We start from the raw sequence: 12,380 nt of genomic DNA, 5'->3' as shown, positions 1-12,380 counted from the left end.
ACTGGCTTTTTTTTCTGGCGGGGCACAGCATGCCTGTTACCCCCAGCAGACTGGGAACACTGGGTGTTAAATGGACATGGAATAAAGCACAATTCGGCCACCATTTATGAATTTTAAGCTGGTGTGTGTTTATAGGGTCCATTTTGGAACTTATGTTCAAAAGACAAGATGTGGATGGCAAACAATGACAATGGGGAAAATCAATATTACGGTATCTAAAGACCCTTGAGGAAGAACAGTATTATGTTGATCAGTTAGCCAGACTTCTAATAGCTTACTTTTACCATCTACCTGTCTATCTATCTGTTTCTCTGTCTGCCTGTCCATTCGTTCAATTCATTCATTAATTTGGTCTCATAAAATGAAGAGCAAATTTCAAAAACTCACTCAGTCTGTTTTCTGTTGTTCTTGAGATGATCCTGCCAATGACCTGAAGTCAGGCTTCCTCGTCATATGTTACAGCACTGGGAACCAACTCACTCAGTCCCTCATGTAATCTAGTGAAGAACTTTTGTTAAATTTCTTCTTCACCTGGAAAAAAAAAAATCTGATATTCTTCATTTATTAGAACTAAGGACAATTTGTAATATGGTACATGATCAAATGATTGATCAGCATAATGGGAGAGCATCGGCTTTGTTTAACGACACCACGTGTGCTTCACTGCAGGGTACAGGGTAGTAGGTAGTTAGTCCCAGGAGGAGCCCACTATAGTATCCTTGAGCAAGTACTTAACCTAAATTGCTCCAGTGAAAATATGCAGCTGTACACATGGGTAAATGTGTGCTACTCTATGCTGCGTAATTCTGACTTCCATTTTCTTTGGGAGGGGGGCAATTGATGTCAGGGGGAAATCAGGACACCGCAGGCGATGAATTATACCTAATTGGCAGAATGTTAGAGAGAGATGGGGGTGTTTGAGGCTTTCCCAAGGTTCTCAGCAGGTGCCTTGCAATCCGGGTGACATTGATTATCACTTAGATGTTTGCCTACATGGGGCTGTCGATAACAATGCTTTCTGTGGAGTGTGTGTGTGTGTTTTGTGGTTTATTGCAAAGTGATTCACTCAAGAACAGAAACCTGGAAACAGCTGGCAAAACTGACAATTTGGTCACTGATCCCAGAAATTCCTGCAAAACTGCTAATAATTAGAAAAGAGTCAGAATTTTAAGCATTTACTGATGACAGACTGTGGTTTATAATGATCATTTTTATTCCATTTGTAATTTTGTCCTTTATGTTTAGTTGATCTGAACTGTAGGGCTTTAACCAAATAGGCATTAGCAAGGATGGCCAGGTAGAAGTACAAGATGACTTTAAAAGCCTTTTCTTTGCCTTATCTTTGGCTGATTTTGGGTTCTTTGAAAGGTTCTGTAATGGTGTGCATTTGGTTTCTCAATGAAGACAGAAGAGTTGTCTGTATGTGACATGAACTATGTCGTCTGGGAAAACTGACTGCACAGTAATGGAGAGTACGGCCAAATACACTCTCTGTCTGTGAGTGTGTGTGTGTGTGTGTGTGTGTGTGTGGGGGGGGTTAATCATTAAACCATGGGGAACAATGCATATGATGTATTAATTTTATGTGTTTTTATACGGATTTATTCCTTAATAATTGCACTGTATTCATTCACAACCAGTGACTTTAAGCAAGACAGCTGGGCTATTGAACGTGAAGTGTACTTACAAACACTGAAATATATTAAAGACATTGAAAGATATTACAGCTGGAAAACTGCGTATAAAGTTTACTTTACCTTAGTGTTGGAGTTAAGGTTTAAACTCAAATCCACTTTCTGGAATATTTCAGTATAGATCCATACTTCCATACATACATCATTAGGCCTTTTTCTTAGCCTTTCTCCTTAGCTCTTAGTAGGGCTGCCAACTTTGGTCAGCTGGCTGGGGTGAGATTTTAAATTTGAGACAAGTCTGCCCACACATGCACACATACAGTATTTACATGTATGTAAAAGTTTCATTATCTTGTAAATTACCCCAACGCTTTTGATGTAGCTAATTTTAGGTTCATAATGGAATAATATCGATTTACAATAATTTCTTGAGTGAGCGTGAGAATCTGAAAGTGTCACCCCAGATGTGTGAGAGTTGGCAACCCTACCTTAGCCCTTCTCTTTAGCCTTTCTCCTTAGGCCTCTCTTTAGCCTTTCTCCTTAGCCCTTCTCTTTAGCCTTTCTCCTTAGGCCTCTCTTTAGCCTTTCTCCTTAACCCTTAGCCTTTCTCCTTAGCCCTTAGGCTTTTCTCCTTAGCCCTTAGGCTTTTCTCCTTAGCCCTTAGGCTTTTCTCCTTAGCCCTTAGGCTTTTCTCCTTAGCCCTTAGACCTTCTGTTTAGCTCTTCTCCTTAGCCCTTCTCTTTAGGCCTTCTCCTTAGTTTTTCTTTTAGTTCTTCTTAGCCTTTGTTCTTAGTCCTTAGGCCTTCACTTCTTAGTCCTTAGGCCTTCACTTCTTAGTCCTTAGGCCTTCACTTCTTAGTCCTTAGGCCTTCACGTCTTAGTCCTTAGGCCTTCACGTCTTAGTCCTTAGGCCTTCACTTCTTAGTCCTTAGGCCTTCACTTCTTAGTCCTTAGGCCTTCACTTCTTAGTCCTTAGGCCTTCACTTTAACATTTCTCCTAGCCCTTGAGTTCAGCTCTTCTCCTTAGTCCTTCTCTTTAGCCATTAGCCCTTTTCTTTAGCCCTTCATTTTAGGAAATATCTTTAGCCCTTATCCTTAGTCTTTCTCCTTAGTGCTTCTCTTTAATCATTCTGCTTAGCCCTCCTGTCTGTGTTTCCAGCTTCCTCCCTTCCTCACCAGTCCATCAGTTAACTTTTCATCTACCAACCCTTAATAGCCACAGCATTAAACTGTCTGGATTAACGGCGGGTGTTCTGTGGTGCTCTGGGGCAATGGAGGTGAGGAGGAGAGAGTCACCACGGCTCAGCAGCTCTCCGTCTGGCCAGAAATGGTGGTGGGCTTCTTTGCAGCTGACTGCTCATTTGCATTGTCTTTGCATGAGTGGTTTCCTCACTTGACCTCATCTGATCCCCACCCCTGCACCCTCACAGGACCAGAGTGAAATATGACAGATGGGCATCTTTCTGCACATCTGCTACACCTGCTGATGCCGGCCAGAGTCCTAGGCCCAGGTGCAGTTTTGTGGCAGCACTCCGTTGTTGAGCTGCTATTGAGTGCCAAAAGATTAGATCATTGAATCAATCCGAATGGGGTTTCATGTGGGACTATATTAGCAAGCCTACAACTTAATGGAGTTCCGTGCTCTGTCCAGGCCGGGTGAACATACATGAAGTATTGGAAGCAAGCAGGGGATAGAGTAACTGCATACAACCTGGTCTGGTTAATCTCTTGGGGTTCCATGTTGATTGATCATCAGCTCTGTGTTCCAGGTAATGGTAACGATACCCAGCCGACTCTGAAAACCTTGTTAGGATTTAGATACAGCTAGCTGGGCAGATTGCAAAGAGACAAAAGAGGCATTTTTTGGTAATAATTCAAGGAAAGAGGTTGGTGTGCACCTGTACTGTGTCTGCTGTGTAGCAATAATCACAGTGGGTGTCGTCTGTGCCTTTGTGTTGGTCGGGTGAAGGGACCACTGCCTTGTTTTAATAATAAAATCTTTGGGTCATCGGCCTGCACGGTGGCTCCATAGGTAGCACTGTACCCTCACACCTCCAGAGCTGGGAAGTAGAATTATGTCTATGTAGAATTTGTGTGTTATTCCTGTGTGTGATGTGGGCTTCCTCCAGTTATTCTCATCTCTACCTCAGGTCCAAAGACACACACTTAGGCTATTTGGCATCTCCATGTGGTCCATAATGTACTGATGTGTATGTGTCCTTCGACGAGCTAACCAGGGTGTGCCTCTGTCGGGGATACAATCCAGCCCCCCCCCCATCCCTGTCCAAGATAAACAGCCAGAAGATGGATAGATGGATGGATCTTTTGGTTTTCATCTCAATCTTACCCTCAGGGCATGCGCCCCAGAACCTGCTGCAGCCTTTTACCTTAAAGCACTCTTGTGGGCATTAGCCAATCACTTTATAATAAATGGGTTCCTTCCCACCGCAATACCCTTATGTGTCAGAAGTGCGTAGCTGCAATCTGAGTGCGAGTTTCTCCAACCTGTGTACCTCTTGTCCCCTGCAGGCAATTTTAAAGGGCTGTGTAAACAGATAGATCACTTTCCTGAAGACACGGATTATGAAGCAGACCCCAGCGAGTACTTCCTACGTAAGTCCCCTTTTTCTGCATTTCCGAGGGTGCTGGTGTTTCCAGGGAAATCTCCACAGCGGCATATATTAATGTGTTTTTTGTAAATTCCATATTACTTCCTACTGTTTGTTGGTACCTGTCATTCCTCTCAGTTTTAGAGACTGGCAAGTTCTCTCCTGTGCCATGTGACATTGGCGCTCAATTTTGATATTTGAGTTCTGTCATGCAGTCAGCCAGCCATGATTGGCTCTTCAGGCATGTGTGGGGGAATGCTGGATTCTAGTATTTACTTTCAATGCTCAATGTCTGTTCACAAAGCAGCTCCAGGGCCAAACATCAAACACGCTCCTATATGATTTTCATTAGCTTAATTTCAATAGCTTAATTAGTGATAACTATTTTTTTTTTTCAATTTCAACTGCACTGTGAAGTATAATATGAAATTCTTCAAACAAAAGTATACCTATTGAGGATTTATTTAAGTGTTTATCATGTAGCTCAAGTAGAACAAGGGGCATCTTGTGGTTGACGGGGTGCATTCTAACTTCAGCCTGATCCTATGGGGTGAAAATGATAATGATGGTTTGTGCTGATTGGTCAAAGAAAGAGTGAGGATGAGAGACGTCGACCCCACGCAATTGTGGCATTGGGAATGGGGGGCAAAGAGAGGGTGAAGCAATGGCGGGCGTTCTTAATGTATAAACGGCCCGCAAGTGGACGACAGGACTGGGCTGCGGTTCCCCCAACGCCTTGCCAATTAGGACACTCACTTCTATAAATATTTCGGGCTCCCCTATATAGGTCAAGCATCTTCTCTTTGCGCCCATCTGCCTTTGCGTTGGGGCCGAAAGGCACTATTGGAGGGCAGCTGCCTGGGGTGGCGGCACGGGAGGTGAGCCCCCCCTCACATTTCTTAGCCTCTCTGTATGGTGCAATGTCATACTCCCCCACTCCCCGCATGCTGGGAAGCCCCCTGAATCAGCCTCACGCCTCTTACTAAGCCAGTTTCTGCTAAATTGTATCGGCTTTACAGGAGATTCATTAACTGACGCAGCGGGAAGGTAACATCGTTAACGTCCCGCGAAAAGAATTCCCGCTAACGAGACGCACACAAAACAAGCAAAAATAATCCTTTTGCATACATTTTTTTTTTTTTATTCCGCGGAACAGTTATTAAGAGCAATATATAAACTGTGTACACTTGCATTCAAATAAAACTCAGATTTATTGGATAAGCTATAAGGAAACACCGTGAAAATAGATGTGAAAACATTATAGATCACATGAGAGCAAACATGTAAGACATGTGAGACGTTCTAAGAACTGCTCCTTGTGCATGCTCTGCGTCGCTCCTGACAGGGTGCTGCCTTCTCCATGCTGCTGCAGACCCACTGAGGCCTGTGCAGATTGCACGCATGCTCAGTGAAAATGCGACACAGCCAGGCGCAATGAACTGGAATACTTTGGAGCTGGAGCAAAATGTCGCAAATGTTCTTTTTTGACTGCTGACCAAATTGTGTTGTTTCAAATAGATGCTTGTTATAATGTATTTCGTGAGCTTAATTTATGGATCTGGATATACAAGAGATAAATAATGCACCAATAATAGTTGGTCCTTAAATGTGGTATACAGTGGTACCTCGGTTCCTTGAACTTAATCCATTCCGGACTCCGGATCGAATCCTAAAAAGTTCGAGTTCTGATCGAATTTTTCCTATAAGAAATAATGGAAAAACAATTAATTGGTTCCCGGCCCCACAAAATTACACCTAAATATGTTTTTTTTTAGCATTTAAACACAAAATGAACAGGATAAAACAAGAAGAGCATTTTTTTTCTTAATGGCTTCCAAAACGATAAAGATCTTATCCCAACATTACCCCTGTCCTGCCCCGATCGTCCGCTCCTTCCGTGTGCCACGCCCCCTCGTTAACCTCGTGTGGGATCCCCATGTGATCAGCTGTTTCTGGTTGTTGTCATTAGTCCTCTGTATTAAGTCCGCGTTTCAGTTGTGTTGTTCTGCCTGTTCTCAATTATACCCTGTGTTTCCCGATCGCTTGAGTCCTGTCCCTGCTTCCCCAGTCCCGGTTTGGGAGATCGTGACAACCCCAAGCCATCCCCCGACACTGCGCCAACGCTAGACTATGCCATGCGGTCCATTGTTTATTTTTATTATTACTCTGTATTCGTTAATTTGCTCGTGAATAGCAAACGTTTAGGTTGTAACATTTGTACAACTATTACGTAACTTTTTGGTGAGCAATGGCTAACAAAATGATATAAAGTACAGTGTATTACCTGAAACAGTATTTTAAATAAAATAGCATTATCACCAACGAGCGCTGCTACTACAGCAAATGCGAGGCTGACACTGAAGCTTTACCTTTTGTTTCCGCTCAGAGACGTGGTGTGACTCATTTCCTGGCGCGTACAATTTATATTCACGGTTTGACTTCCGATATTCAGATCGAGTTCTAGGTCAAACTGGTTTGTTCGACTTTCAAGAAATTCGAGTTCCTGTGAGTTAGAGAACCGAGGTACCACTGTATTTTGGACAGAGAACTACAACGTTCTTTAATGCAGTTGCATGTGGACCCTAAAAATCATCTTCAGCTGATACACTGATGTAAATCAGTAAATGATTATAAATTCTGCAGGACTTCAACCCTAACAAGCTCTAATCACCTGCCTCGAAATCTGGAGTATACCCAGTCTTGGTAGAGGCATCTGTAAGTTTGGCTCTGTAGCTGAACTTTCAAGTTTCCATTGTTAGAAGGTTGCTGGTTCAAATCTAGTGTCTGGCATAGTGATGTCACTTTTAGGTCCATTGGACACATGTCCCTAAATAAATAAACCTAGAAGTTGTTGGTTTAAATCTTATGAGTGGCAAAGTGGCTGGCTAAAGCATTATAGGAAGCACTGAGCTGAATCCCAGGTTGCTCTCTCAAGTTATTTTTAGAAACTAGATATTTTTATTGTTTAGACTCACATATATCAAATATATGTGGAGCAAACAAAATTATGCCTGTGAACATTTCGCAGGAACACATCACTCTCTGTTTCAGTTGGATCCATAATCTCTGCTGTGTAAATCCTACCTTCGTGCTGGACGGCCACACACTGGCTGCTGTGCTGACTGCATCTGTGATTGTCTATGGAGGAGCAGGCTCTGACGTCCATCGCTACCTCCTCTCCTAGAAATTACAATGATGGACATGGAAATGTATTGAATTAGCAAATAGATCATTTTATTGATTTATAACTACTACTGCCAATATTTTTTAAAACTGTATATTTTAGTTTACATAATTCCAATTCTATAAATTACAGTTAAATAATTAGCTTAAAATTCTGGGAACCAGCAAGCTTTTGGCAAGAACTGTTCTTATCAAGTGTACTAGGTATAGTGGAATTAATCCAAACACGGATGTTTACCATGTGCAACATGGATGTTTACCATGTGTTTCAGACAAAAAGGGGCTTTAAACTCATGCCCTGTTGCTGCTGATTCCTATGTCCAGTTGTTGTGCAGGGCATGGAGCAGTAAGAGCAGCGTGGTGGTATAAAAATAAAATTTGGATTTGGTCAGGCTTAGTTAGGTACTGGTTTCCTACACTGATACAGACCACACGCTTTGACTGTGCCCCCTCCAGGATGGATGCTTCTTTGCTAGGGGTCATAGCAGGATAACAGGGCATCTATCAAGGGCCGACGTCTGGAGATGATCAGTGGTCCTCATCTTATAGCTGGTCACAGACTACACCGGTACACCGACAACACTGGCATGTATACTGACATTTTTTTGGCCAGTCAAATTGCTGAAATTTGGTTCCCAGAAGAAGTGAAGTAAGAAATAGCAGCCTAACTGCTCTCACTGAGAAGACTGGGGGCTAGGAGGGAGTGTTAAATTGGCCAGCTATCGGACCATTTAGGGTGAAGTGCATTGTGATGTAAAATTGGGTAATATGAAGCTCTTTGGTTCCCTGCCCAGTTGAATACACCTCAGCTGTGGTTGGCAACTAACCAGGAAGAGAACTATTGGAGGTAGACAAAGCAATGGAAACACCTAACAATATATTCATATCAAAGATCTTATAAGGACTTCAGCTACTTTATGCTTTCAGAACAATTTGAGTCATTCTTGGAATGCTGTCATACAATTCCCGAACTGTGTGTAGTGGAATTTTCAACCATTCCTCAAGAAGAAAAGCCTTTTTAAGGGATGGGGGAAAAGTGCTTGCACCATAGGGTGTACCTAATTCGCTAAATTAACCTAATTTCTTGACCTTTATAGGACCATGCAGAACAACCTTGAAACCCATGGGAGAGCTGCCCATATCGTTATACCATACAAGACCATGTTTAACAGCTAGCACCCAATATTCTGGCTTTTTCCAAAGATAAAGCTGTCCAGATGCGGGAAACATGAATGAAAGATGACTCAGACCATATTGGTTGTTTCCATTTCTCAGGGATGCAGATTTTCTGCTTGTCACGCCAGGTTATTTGTCTTCAGGCTTTGGCCCTGGATACAAGTGGTTTCTAGACGGCAGGCCTGTCATAAATTCAAGCTCTTTGAAGCTCAAGATGTACAGATTTTGTTGAGTCTGGGCCACAGAGATGCTGATTCAGTTCTGTGGTCATTTTTGAGGCTGTATTTCTGTGGATTTTAGCAGCTCTGCTTTTAAGTGCCTGTCTATTCCTGTCTGTGATCTTACACTTGCATCCTCTGTTCCTCTTTACCGATGCAGTTCAACACATGCTGTCGTTTTTTCTGAGACTGCTTCTTTTGACATATGAAATGAATTTGCAGTTTTTCTGACTAATGTACCTGCAGTTTGGGCCCAGACTATCTGGCCTCTTTGGAACATCGTGTCAACCAGCATTCAACTGTGTTTGTCATTGAGATTTAGTTACTTCACAGTTAGTCCAGTGCTTCCAGTACTTGGTCCCGACTGCTGGTAACCCTGACGACCAGGGAGAGTGGGCAAAGCTTGAAGGAGGAATCAGTTTAGCAGATGGATGAGTGTCTTATTCCTAGCATAGCAAATCTGCAACATTAAAATGAATCCGTAGTAAAGACTCATCGTTGGGGTCAGCATAGGGTTCTATGAGTGCCAGAATGCATTTTTATGACTCCCGATACAAATGTAAAACACTGGGAATTTATTGTCCATACAGTTAAGCATTATTTTATTTGCGCATTATTTTATGTTTTTTTGTTAAACATTATTGAAGAAATGGAAGGCTGAAAAAGACACAAAAACCTTTCAGCCCTGGCAATAATAATATATTACTTTCATTACAATGAATTTCATTTACTGAACTTCATAACAAACTCCTTAAATTTCTGTCATAAAATATATACAAGGGGCTTTAAAGTATTTTATAAGTTCAAGTAAATACTTCACATTGAGAAAGGACCATAAGATGTGTTGTGTGTAGGAATTTGAGTCTGAAGTAATGAAGTGCTTCACAGTGCTATTGACACATCAGTCGACACGGGTCAGTTTTCATTTTTGTAGTATAGGCACTCAAATTTCATAAGTGGCATATCCAAGATCCAGAGCCACAGAGTGGGTCTATCAGGCATTTCTGCAGAAACGTATGCTCAGTTTGTACCTGTGATGGTTCGGCTCGATCCTCACGTCGAGCCATATGTGATTTCTTATTGCTCCATTCCTCTTATCGAGTCTTGGTGATCCCTCCGTGAAATATACATTTCATTCAAGTTTCTCAACATTTATTGCTTAACCTTTTCTTATCCTCTCTAACTTTTTATAGGACATTTTGTTAACAGTTAAGCTGAGCGCTAACTGTTTTGATTGGCCTGACTGCTGCTTCGTTGCATTCCTACAAAGAACTGATGCTGGGGATGCACAACATACTGTTTAACAGTCGTTAAAAATTAAGATATCAGCACAAGAATACTGGTCGATATTGCTGGCTGATATTTCAACATCATGAGTATTTGAAGTTAGCATCACCAGAGCTAAAGCCATAACTACAAAAACATTGGAGATCATGGGCATTGTTTTGCCTATTTTAGCGCCCCCCTTCCCCCAAATAAATGTCTATTTATTGACTTAAGTTATGAATACCTTTTTATATTATATATAATAATATTGTATTGCCTACTGTACATACTGTAATCAATCCAAATGCAACAACGCTTCTCCAAATTCATAATGCCGGCTATGTTTAGGTTCCAGGTTGCATAGAAGAGGTTGCACAAACCAGTACTTCAGTTGGTTGCCAAAAAGTGTAGGCCTTTAGTATTCGACACAGCTCGCAGCGGTGGGACTTCTGAAAGAAAACTGTAATAAGAGAATGAAGGTATATATTGTGACAACTTTTAGCCAAAGCAGGAAATTTATGAAGCTGTACAAAACTTGATAATGTGAAAATCATATATTTTCAAGTAGCCAATACAGTAATGTTATTCTGAACACATTTGGCAAAACAGACCAAGAATAGGAGCTTCTCATGTTACCTCAGGATGTCTAAAATATCTTTAGAAAAACAACAAATGAAAAATAACCCAAATTTTACCGAAATAACCAAAATGATTCTAATCATAATAACAATCATTTTATCCGTACAAGGCTGAAAGGATGTATTTACTAATTTCAGCTGCTAAGCGAATGGAAGGTTTTATATACCTTTTAGAGTTGCCACTTTTGATGTGTGAAAAACCGGGACACTCTGCATGACTTTTTTGGGGGGGGCGGGCATTAAACCATTTCTGCAAAAATACTATGTTAATAGAGGTAGGAATCTCTTATTGCCACTCTTATCTAAATTTGTCCTGACACAGACGCAGTTGCACTCACTCTGAAGTCTGCTGCTGTCCCTCTCTGCGTTAAATACAGATTTTTTGCTTTAATGAGTAAATATATATTGTCGAATTATAATCTATTATTAAAACCTAACCAGAATATGTCCGAAGGTATACACGTATATATATTTTAGTTTTTGTGCTTCATAAAACACTCTGGTGCTACTTTGTTTTTGCATGATTTTCCAGCGCTGCCTTTCCTTCATATTTAACTGAAATTTTGGCTGGAGACAAAACACGAGTAATCGCTTTTTCTTCAAAGTGAATGTGAATGCGAGCGGCAGACCGATAGCTCGCGCAGTTGCTAGGTAATAAGGCAAACTTCGTATTTCTGCTACCAATGAAATAAAAGTATAAATGTGGCCGATCGTCGCTGTGTTTCAGCCGTTTTTATCCGTGTACAGATACAGGATTGGATATATAAACATGAATGGAAGAAAAAAAGAATAGCGGTAGAAGGAAAGCAAGTCAGGTTGGATTTAAAGCTACGAAAAACTAAGTTAGACGTACATTTTCACAAAAAAACCGGGACAATTTGCGTCCCGAGAATGAGCGGGGACAGTTGCTCAAAAAAGAGAGTAGTCCCGGAAAACCTGAACAGGTGGCAAGCCCAAAACCTCACTCAATATTTTTTTCATTCAAAATGAACAACTGAGATAGCCTAGCCTAAACCTAAAAAAATAATAATATAAAAAAAATCTGTGAGGTTTTAAAACCCAACGATCACAGTTTCTATGATGAGGTTTACCGTTGAATTTTACCTTAGACCTCCCGTTTTTTCACTGAATTTAATAGCGCGCTGTAGTTTGCTGTGCGTCTTTTTGTTGTCGGTGAGATCGAGTCTGGCTGAACTGCGTTTCATTTACCATTCTTGTTTATCGAGAATTCTAGATTAACCCACTGCAAAATATATCTACTGTGTTTAGCTTGTGTTTATTGAGGGGGCTCAGTCCCCCTAATTTCCAAATCCTAGACATCACCCGCGACATCATTTTAAATCTGGCCCAGAGGAAGAAATTTTTCTTTTTTCACCATTGGATAAACTCCCCCCAACTTCTCCCCCCTTGGCAAGTAGCTCACAGTTTAGCCGGTTCTGGGTATTAGCGATGTTTGACAGAAATATACTGTATTGGTTATTTGTCGCGATCTTTTAGCATGTGAAAGACTTACAGACAGGACAGGAGAGAGGGATGGATGTGCAGCTGTGTGACACGGCTGAGTGCCCCACGTCCCGTACGCTGACTGACGTGCGGCCATGCTCACACCAGCAAAGTGGGCTACTCCTGGCAGGAGACAAGCAGGTGGATCTAAGG

General features: G+C 41.6%; 1 protein-coding gene across 2 annotated transcripts in view; it reads left to right on the top strand.

Moving 5' to 3' along the window:
- LOC111859722 (voltage-dependent calcium channel gamma-2 subunit) overlaps positions 1-12,380 on the top strand; it is a 63,025-nt gene that overhangs the window by 43,129 nt on the left and 7,516 nt on the right. Inside the window, exon 2 of one of the 2 annotated variants that reach the window (XM_072711971.1) lies at positions 4,164-4,247. In XM_072711971.1, the coding sequence (XP_072568072.1) occupies positions 4,164-4,247 (84 nt within the window). Of the gene's footprint in view, positions 1-4,163; positions 4,248-12,143; positions 12,369-12,380 lie in introns of those variants that run through there. The other variant, XM_023842682.2, reaches the window with a different exon arrangement.

Source organism: Paramormyrops kingsleyae, chromosome 5 (genome assembly GCF_048594095.1).
Source record: "Paramormyrops kingsleyae isolate MSU_618 chromosome 5, PKINGS_0.4, whole genome shotgun sequence".
Lineage (NCBI taxonomy): Eukaryota > Metazoa > Chordata > Actinopteri > Osteoglossiformes > Mormyridae > Paramormyrops > Paramormyrops kingsleyae.
Note: the sequence above shows the minus strand (reverse complement) of the source record. Positions and strands in the feature narration are given on the sequence as shown.